The 10,168-nt window shown below is 42.2% G+C and overlaps 1 protein-coding gene across 1 annotated transcript in view; it reads right to left on the reverse strand.

Moving 5' to 3' along the window:
• The window catches only part of Abcd3 (ATP binding cassette subfamily D member 3), a 55,220-nt gene extending 46,303 nt beyond the window's left edge, over positions 1-8,917 (reverse strand). Inside the window, exon 1 of the mRNA XM_038310792.1 lies at positions 8,717-8,917. Coding sequence (XP_038166720.1) covers positions 8,717-8,826 — 110 coding nt within the window. The 5' untranslated portion in view covers positions 8,827-8,917. The remainder of the gene's footprint in view (positions 1-8,716) is intronic.
• Positions 8,918-10,168: the final 1,251 nt, after the last annotated feature.

The raw sequence follows: 10,168 nt of genomic DNA on the forward strand, positions 1-10,168 counted from the left end.
TAATGCCAACGACCTGAAATATTAAGAAATATTAAGAAAGACCTGTTAGCACATGCCTGAGAAATAGGGAGGCAGGAAACTCAAAAATTAAGGTCATCCTTGGTTACATAGCTGAGTTCAAAGCCAGCTTGGGTTACATAAGATCTTGTCTCAAAAATATGTGAATAAATAATAAGCATATTAAATTGTGGTCTGAAAAAAACCACTATTATGCATTGCTTAAAAATAAAAAGAAGTCATCGAGATTATTTACACATGGAGTAAATCATACTGTCCACTCTAATGTCTGCCTTATGCAACAGTACGATGCTGAGAGGTCTACACCTATTTATAGGCATCATGCTAGCTGGGGAGGCTCTGATGAGCTTCATTTTCAAAGTATATTTTATTTGGTTGCATTCACTCAGGTACACTGGTAAAAGGATAAAAAAACGTTATTTTTTTAAAAAAAAAATACAAAGACATAGTAGCACATGTCAGTAATCCCAAAATTTAGGAGATAAAGACAAGAGGCTCAGGAGCTCAAAGTCATCCTCAGCTACATAAAGTTCAAGGCTAGCCTGGACTACACAAGACCCTGTCTCAAAATATTATAGCATTAACAAGACAAACAAAACATTAATAGTTATTCCTAACAAGACTGGTAAAAATGCCCTAATGTGTGCTACAGTTTCCACTGATGAACAAAGCGAACATAGCCTACGTATTGTGTCCTTATGTTTACCTCTTGACACATATGTCTACAACAAAAGGGACTTTAATAAGAATGTCCTGGTGCTGGAGAGATGGCTCAGAGGTTAAGAGCACTGGCTGCTCTTCCAGAGGTCCTGAGTTCAATTCCCAGCAACCACATGGTGGTTCACAACCATCTATAATGGGATCTGGTGCCTCTTCTGGCAGAACACTGTATACTTAATAAATAAAATCTTAAAAAAAAAAAAAAGAAAGTCCTGATTTTTATAAACAAGAACCTAATGCCCTACACATTTTAAATAACTATTAGGAATATTTCTTAGGACGAGCCTCTCCACCGACGCAAATAATTTCAATCAGACCAAATCAGACTGAATAAAAGATGCCCATGTTTAATGCAATGCTCCCGGATGGCACCAGGAAAGCATGAAGAGGGAAAAAGAAGGGGAGACCACGTGTTCATCCTCTGGGGGCAGTTTAAGTAGCCTGTAGGAGTGGTCTTGGCCTTCCCCAAGCCCGTGGGGAGGGGTTACCATTTGGTGGGCCTTCTTGACCCTCCCCGGGTAGGGGGTCACTGTTTGGCCGGCTTTCTTGGAGTTGGAGTTTGGACTGAGGCAACTCCTAGGGGAGGGGGCTTGAAATGGAGTTCCTGCCCAGTATTCCAAAGATGCATGTCGAGGGACTGGGATAAGGCTCCTGACTGTAATATTCCAGAGTCTTTGTATAAAGGGGTGTAGTGAGGGAGCTGGGGGATGCTTCTGACCAAACACTAACGATTCTTAAAACTCTTCAAAAGAAATAACATTTTGAATAAAATTGAATTTAATCTGATATGTGTACATATAACTCCAAAGAAAATGTAATCTTTTCTTCTACATGATTCCATTGTGTATTCTTCTCCAAAAGATTAGAGGTGGAGGAAAAGCATCAGGTCCTAGATGAGTGGATCCTGAGAAAGCATTACAATGTATTTCTCTAAAGGTACAGTATGGCCTGAGAATTTAGAAGGGTGTAGCAAATTCTAGGGTTAAGCATGAGCTCACCTGCTAGATTAAGACCAATCTGGTGACTGAAGGCAACTCTAACCTGTTCACTATGCTACATAGCGCTTAGTGTTAGACTAGATCAGGGGTTCTCTCCCTCTTCTATGTAAAAGAACCACTGGCTCTATGGCATCGTCCTGACAGCTCCATGACCAAAACAGAAAGACCCTTCCCTATGGCTCCAATAGAAATATGCTAAAAGAGAACTCTACTCAGTGCGGATGAGACAGACAATGGCAGGTCTGTTACCAGAAGGTGCTAGTAAGTTACAGGTAAGAACCAGAACAATTCTCAAAGGGTATCTATTAACAAAATACTTACTCTAATCTGATTCTTTTAATTTACTAGGAAAATATGAAGAAAGAATACCAATTAAGAATAAAGAAACAGTTTTAGAAGAGAGACACACAAGAACCAGCAACAACCAATACCCAAGGTTCAAAAAATAACAGTAAGAGCAAAGGAACAACATGAAGAGAGTAAGTCAGCAAAGAACATGTGGCTGTAATAAAAATGAATGCAACTTCATGCTATTTCAACAAAAGCTCATAGTCTACAAAGTAGGTCATAGCTCTATTGTGCACCCCTGAGACCACACTTGAATACTGTGAGTCTAAACCACCTCTTTATCAGGTGGAGAAATACAGAGTATCCCACTTAGATGGCAACTGGAAACATGTAAGACTGAAACTATGACTCTGAAACCAATGTAATACTCTAAAAGTAAATAGATCTACCAACTTAAAAGCTATTTAAGAACATTTTCATTGACACATCTACAGCATTTTCAGGAAGCCTCAATAGTTTCTGAGAAGCTAACAAAGAACAGTTTGTTGTCCTTTAATTTTCTTTTGGCAGGCATAATGATGGCTTTTGAGTTGAGCACTGGATTATGATGTTTTCTTATTCAAGATTCACATAACTGATGGCTTAAATAAATACTATTATCCTATTCTTCTAAGACTCAGAAAGGGTAGGGAAATTGACAAGAAGCCATAGATCTAAGGCATGGCTAACTAACCTCCAAACCCTTACCTGACCTCAAAGACCATGTCCTTTAACTACATCAAGCTACTTCACAATCAAGATGCTGCTGCTAAATGAAAATAAACAAAACCTCATTCTTGCCAATCTATAAAACACATGTAAACTAACTTTTCAACATTGTTCTGAACCTCTAGAAGAAAAAAATATCCCCCAATAATGATAAATTAAACTAACACTCATTCATAGCATTACATGAATTCAAAGCATTACATTTGCATGAATCATTTTAAAAAGTCATGTCAATTTGCATAGTTCAGAATGTTCACAGCCCTTCCATCATGATAAAGACATCCATAGACTTTCATTTATTAATCCAATTTCTGCAATTTAGTCCCAAAGAAATTATTCAGCAGAGATATAAATATTCACTAAAAATATACACTATCCATAAAAATCCACAGGCATGGATCAGTGATAGGACCCCTGTTAGTACAAGCAAGGCTCTAGATTCCATCTCCAGCACTACAAGAAAAAAAAATGTTTCACAGGCAGTCAAAATAAATAGGATAAAGTCACGTAAACTACAGTCAAAAGGGCCATAACAAAAAACAGGATTTATGCCTTAAATGAAACTGCAAAACATTATAACTGCAAAAAGGCATGTAAGTACATAGTAGGCAAAAATAAAACAAATGTTTATTATATTTATGGTCATATGAGTAATTTTTAGTTTATCTTTAACATTTCCACTTTTTAACTGTCAAAAGTTGGTTTTTAAAAATCGTAAATTAATGCTATCATTTATATTGTTTCTGAACCTACAAATAGAAGGCATAAGAGGTCTAGTTCCAAAAGAGATAACATGCTTAAGACAACATACACATTTATAACAAGAAAAGTGTTATTTAAATTAGCAGTAGCCATGCCCTAAGAAATCAGCATCTCACAGGTAAGAACCACTGAACAATATTTTCCAAGTACACCATGTCAGGCACAGTTCTACCTGCCAGGGCTATACCAACGAACAAATCAGACGAAAACTTCTTCCTCTGTGGAGCTTAACTACATACATCCCAGCAGCACAGATACACACATTTGATAAGAGTTAAGTGCTAAGGAGGAAAGTACAGCTAGGAAGGGACACAGAACATGTACACACAAAGGATGTTATTTAAATCACATGGCAACAGGTCTATCATCTAAACGATCAATGACTGAAACAGGGGAAGATATAAACAATGTCACATCGTTGGAAACAACATCCCAGGCAGGGAGAAGAGCAAGTGAATAAGCTAAGGTACCAAGGCCTGAGAGCTGTAATGAACTGGACAACCCTTACCCAATGGCCCCAGAAGATCACAGACACACCTCTCACAACTCTGCTCTGGCCTGAACTGCACCAACTGGGTTCAGTACACAGCTGCTGCTGTTGCTGACATACCCTTTTCTTAATGAGTTTCCTTAAGTACCTCCTTTTAGTTCAGAAAGCCAAACAGGGTTAATTCTAAGGATGTCGTTTAGATCCAGTTCCTCACATGGCTCATGCTTATGCAAAACCCTCAGAGAACTTATGAAACGAAGAAACATGAAGGCAGCCCTTAGCTTGATTTGAGAAGGACAGACAGATATAAGGAAAGGACAAATTAAGTTTGCAGGAAAGTTACCAGGACTTAGAGACAGGATCCTGTGCATTCGTGCTAAAGCCAAGGCCTGGCAACAGGGCCCTAAGACTCAGACTGGGAAAACAGCAAAGAAATTTCTAGCAGTGGGAAAACACAAGAAATAATTTAAGGAAAAGAATCTTAAGATGTTAACTAAGCTCAGATACAACCTTTGTTGCTACTAATTCCAATTTTCTAACAGAACTCTTCTATAAATAGCACTGTGGGGACCTGCTTAGTGTAGAGAAAGCAACATAGATATGAGACAGCCTCAAAAGACAAGTGAGTGGGGTGTAAAAAAGAGTGGAAGCAAGGAAGATGGGAGTAAGAGGAATACACATTGCCTAGAACTCTGCAGAAATACCTGGGGAGGAAGCTGTGCCCCACCACTTCTAGACTAAGACTTTAAAGGGACAAAAGATGAAGGTGTACTTGACACACCCAGCTAGGTAACAGCCAGTGAAGCAGAGTACACAGGGCAAGGCACTTGAATCAAGGTTAAAAGCAGGGTGATCAGCACTGAGTTCATCAAGAGCAGCTAAATACTTCACGTCAGGGTGCCCCTTCTCTAGCTCTTTAAGTGTGTTAAAGAACTACAGCACAAAGAGACAGAGAACTCACAAATAAGACTGGTCACAGGGATAAGGTCCAAAGGCAGGAATGAGGGTAGCCTGCTCAGAACAGTGCAGAAACTGGCCTATTTGGACCAGAGTACCAACTGGCAGGCGAGACCACAACAAGATTAGCCAGGTAAGATGAGACTGGACGGAGGAAAGCTCTGAAACCTTGGATGAGAAATCTGAACTTGACTTCACAAGCACTGATGGGAAGGGAAATTGCTTTCTTTTGCTTTAATGGTTTAATTATTTAGCACAGTAAAATACTGTGACAACGTAGACTGGTCCCATTCCCTGCACTGGAACTAGCCTACCTATTTCCCACTGTTCAGACCATGTTACAGACTTTTGGGTACACTCATGACTTCTATGACGATAAGACCTCTATTTCCTTCTCCAACGCCTGTCAACTGTTCTGAAAAGTTCTTCCCCAGTTCTGCATCACTTATTCCCTCCATAACACTTCTTGAGTGTCTATCCTGGGACGTATTCAAATGAGGGATTTAAATATGACTCAAAGTCTCCCTAGCTCAATTGCCTACCATGCAAGGCCTGGGTATGCTCCCCAGTACAGCAGAAAACAAGAGTTAAGTAAATTGGAAAAACAAGCATGACTCAGTCCAAAGTCTCAAGAAATTCAGAGTCTTGGTTTCTGCTTATGCAGAAGCCAAGAAAAGAGACCAGAACAAAACCTAAGCAGTGAGTGCTAGCAAAGAGAAACAGGACAGTGTCAGAGAAGCGAAGGACAGCTCTATTACCTGGGATTAGGAAAGCCGGAAAACACCTAGCAGAAAATTTTTTTTACTGAGCCAACTTCTGAAGAAAAATATCTAACACAGTGGGAGAAGTGGTTGAGACAGCATAGATCATAATCAGACTACAAGTTAACTGTACATGGCTGAATAAGTACAAAACGAAAGCAAGGACCAAATCACTAACACAGGTAAGCCAGGATAGTACAGTGGCCGTACACGCCAGTGTGTCACCTGACACTTCTAACACTTTATGTGAAGTCTATTTTCCCCAACAAGAATATAAGCTTCTTAAGACGGCTGACATTTTTTAAATGTTACACATATCTGTCTCCTATAGCATGTAGCACAGAAATACAACATTCTAAACAAGCAATTCCTTTTTGATGATTAAGTGACCTTTGCCAATTGTTTGGCAAATTGTTTAAGGAAGAGTAAAGTAGGGGAAAGTTAGCAAATAGTGGTAGGAAATAATTAGAAAGAAATACAAAGGAACTTTCTGGGGAGATGAAGATGTTCTAATTTGTAAGATAGGAATATAACACAAATGTGTCTACTTGGTTGGAAAAAGTGTAACTAAGAATTGCACGTTTTAATGAACTTAAGTTTTACCTTAAAATCTGTAAAAAGGGCAGGGAGAAAATAGATATGGATGAAACAATATGGGTAAAGTTAATAGGGGATCATTATTCTACTTACTCTGTATATTATGTAAAAATTTCCATAATAAAAGAGTGTGCATGTGTGACTTAATAAGATGATAAAATTACATTAACAGAATTTTATCCACTATAATATTCAGAATAATGTTGCAATATAACTCCTGAAGTGGTTTTACTAGCTCTATTACCTATCCAAATCCAAAAGAATATATATTCTAAGAGAAACCTACTATTCACAAGATGGATAAAATAAGGACTAGAAACCACTTATCCCTTAGTTAAGCACCAGATATTAAAATTATTAGCTGTTACCAAACACATCCAAAGGCCAGTATAATAGAAGGACAGAATATTCTGACCTCCAAACTGTGAAGCCAAAAGTAGAGACTGAAAGACAAACATAAAATCATGGAAGCACACAATTATCTAATTTATATATTAATATATATGATCAGATACATATACATATCACTAAGAATGATATGTGTGTGAATGGTGTATATATGTCATTCTTAGTGGTTTTTGTTAAGTTCAATCATTTTATCTCAGTTTATGTCTCACATTTATCTGCTCATAATATGCATTCTCATCCGTCAAAACATTAATGCCTAAAACAAAGATTTCACTGCTCACCCCAATATGAAAGATTGGCAACTCCATTTTGTTCATTAAATTACCAGTTGCATAATTCCATCATCAGAAAGTTCACAAAAAATTACTCAAAAAGATTTTTGGAAATGGCAGATGCATAGTTTCTATTATTTAGTAAAAGAAATTGTACTACACTATGTCACCACTACTGCTACTATTGCCCATTAGATTATGTTTAAAACTTCCTGTACTCAATAATCTACAGCATTATACATCAGCGGAGCATTGGCTGGGACTGTGACTGGAAAGGGCCATGAAGGGGTTTCGAGGGTGCTGATAATACACTGCTTTTTGATCTGGGCACTGGTTACACAGGTGTGTTCTACTTGCACAAGTCTTACAAGCCTGACACTTATCCTGTATGTTATCTAGTAAAGAGAACTGTGTTGAAATAGAGAGGTTAGCAGTCAAATTCCCTTCCTACTATCTGTCTGTTCTATGCACTGAAACTCTTCTCTGCAAAAAAGAGAGTACTTTAAAGCATTTAATATTTTCTATCGCCATATCCCCAAATAGCCACTAACTTCTAATTGCAAATGGGAGTTCAGAAAGGACACAATCTAGCGGAAAAAATACTTAATCCTTTCCTCCTCTCCCCCCCCCTCCAAAAATTTTAAAAGGCGAATAATTAGTGAATGACAGTGATGTGTGTCATTATTTTGTAAAGCTGATTTATAAAGAAGAAGCACAATGCTGCAGGCAACAGGCAAGTCAAAACAGAATGACAAAAACTACTTTATGGAAAGGGTACTAGGAACTCCGCTCTAGTATTCTGGGCCAAATTCTAAATAGTTCAAGCAAATCCAAAGCAGGTGACAATAATAGTACCTGCCCAGAGGGCTGATGAGATAAAACGCATGGAAGCATTATTCTAAGATTGGATATTAAATATCCAAAGACTAGCAAGTACGCTTAGGAAGTCGCCTTTTCTCAATCACTCGCTGAAATCCATTTGGGCGACAAGAAATAAAATCGTGCCTGTAATCCCACCGCCAGAACCCAATTCTCTTCTTCTTTCCTCATCTCCCAAAAGTTCAAAGTAAACCTGAACGTCCTCTGCAGGCAGGAAGCAGTATGGTACTAACAAGTGATCTTCACCTAAAACACACTTTCACCTTTCACCTATAAAGCCTTGGGAGGAAACTTTGTCTCCTCCACACACCCCGCAGCCAATTCAGCTTTTCCCAAAGAAATGTCAGGGAGTTCGCTGACCAGTTCGGAGAGCAGAGCACCTCTTCGGAAGAAAATCGTGCCAAGTGGCCCCAGAACACCCCCTAGGAACGCCCTGGCGACTCTGCACCTCCACTACTCCGGAGTTCAGCCAAAACTGGTCCCAGGGACATAGCCAAGAGCGTCCACCGAACAAATCCTTAGCGCTCTCGGCGGCGATGAGATGGCAAAACCAGGACGCACCCAGAAAGTTGGCATACAGGAGGGAGGCGGCGAGGGGGCGCGGGGACACGGCGCGCCCTCCTCCCTCCCACAGTCCGACGACAGCGCGGTTGCCACCGGGCCGAGGGCCGCAGGGCTCGGGAACCGCTGGCCTCGCTCCGCGGACACCCGCGCCGCTCGGGACCGGGAGGAAAGGGCAAGGCGCGCGCCCGGAGCCCCCGCTCGGGCCCGGGAAGGCGGCGCGGCCGCGAGCCTCACCCGTGCTGGCCGAGCGCGCGGCGCCGCTTGTGGAGCAGGCAGAGCAGCAGGAAGGCGGCCCCCGCCAGCGAGGAGTTCCGCGCCGTCAAGTACTTGCTGAAGGCCGCCATGGCACCGGCAGGGCGAGCGAGCCGCGGGATATGGGACGCGCCGGCGACTGCCTCAGTGCAGGAAGCGCGGGGGAGACTGGGAGGCTAGCTCGGCGCCGAGCGAGGGCGGGGCCGGCCGCGCGGGAACGCCCCCTGGCGCGCGCCGCCGCGCCGAGCCCCCCGCGGACTTTGCCTTCGCCGGCGGGCGCGCGCGCGCGGGCGGGCGGGCGCGGGGAGGTCGGCCCCCGGGGCACGCTCTGCGCACGCGCGGACCCCCGCGGACTCGCCGGAAACGCGGCGGGCAGCGGCTGAGTGTCCTCGGCACTGGTCCCGGGCTCCCACCGCCTCGGTCTTGTGAGCTCCGCGTGCACACACCCTGCCTTTCACAAGACCTGGGAGAGCGGGCCAGGCCTGCGCCGCCGACTCAGCGAGCCCGGCCCCTCCGCCATCCCCTAGATGAGTCGGTGCCACCCTCTTAAAGAAGCCGGGGAAAGAGGGGACCGGCACCATCACGGAGCACTAGCAAGGCTGGAGGCGTGGTCATCATTTGCCACTTAGCGAGTGAGGGGAGACCCGGGAAGAAAGACTATACAGATCAACTACCTTATTCCAAGCCTTCGTGGGTTATGATCCCCGGAGTTCTATAAGATCAGTTTAGGAGAACGGGCCTATCGTTCTTTTTTTTTTTTTAAAAAAAGAATATGTAGTAGAAAAATCTCAGCATTCAAGACAAAAAGGAGTTTTAAGGAAAAAAAATTATTTTTTGTTGATATGGTCAGGGAATGACGATTAAAAAATGTATATTTATCTTAGTTCTGGTCAAAGAAAGTTTTAAGAAACGCTGTTCTTTGCGAAGGGACATTCAGAAATAACAATCGTGCGTTGTCTTAATGCTGGCCTTACTCCCAGAAGCAGAAGGGCTTCACTGACTACAGCATTCTTCTCCTGCCCCAACCCTATCTTGCAGGAATTGTTATCCCTAGCCTTCAGTCTATCCCATGCACAATAACTTAATGAATGGCTGTTTTCAATCCAGGAAACAAGTGTCGGCCACAAAGGAAGCTTATAAAGCCTGACACAGTACATACACGTTTAAAAGTTGCCTACACGTTAAAGTAACCAATGAAACAGTGGTGCCCTAGGTATTTTCTCTGTGTGAGTGGGTGGTTGTTTAAAAGGTTATGAGAATGGCAAAGACCAGAGACCGTGGCGTGTGCTGTGTACAGGTGCTCAATCAGTCAAAATCTAAATTACGCGAAAGTAGAGCCTCTACCAAACCCTCCCTATGCCATCGTGTATTTCCCATTACCTTGGGAATTATTTAAGTAATTAGGTATGCCCGGCGCAGAGAAAGCGTGTATGA

This window comes from Arvicola amphibius, chromosome 14, assembly GCF_903992535.2.
Source record: "Arvicola amphibius chromosome 14, mArvAmp1.2, whole genome shotgun sequence".
Classification (NCBI taxonomy): Eukaryota; Metazoa; Chordata; class Mammalia; order Rodentia; family Cricetidae; genus Arvicola; species Arvicola amphibius.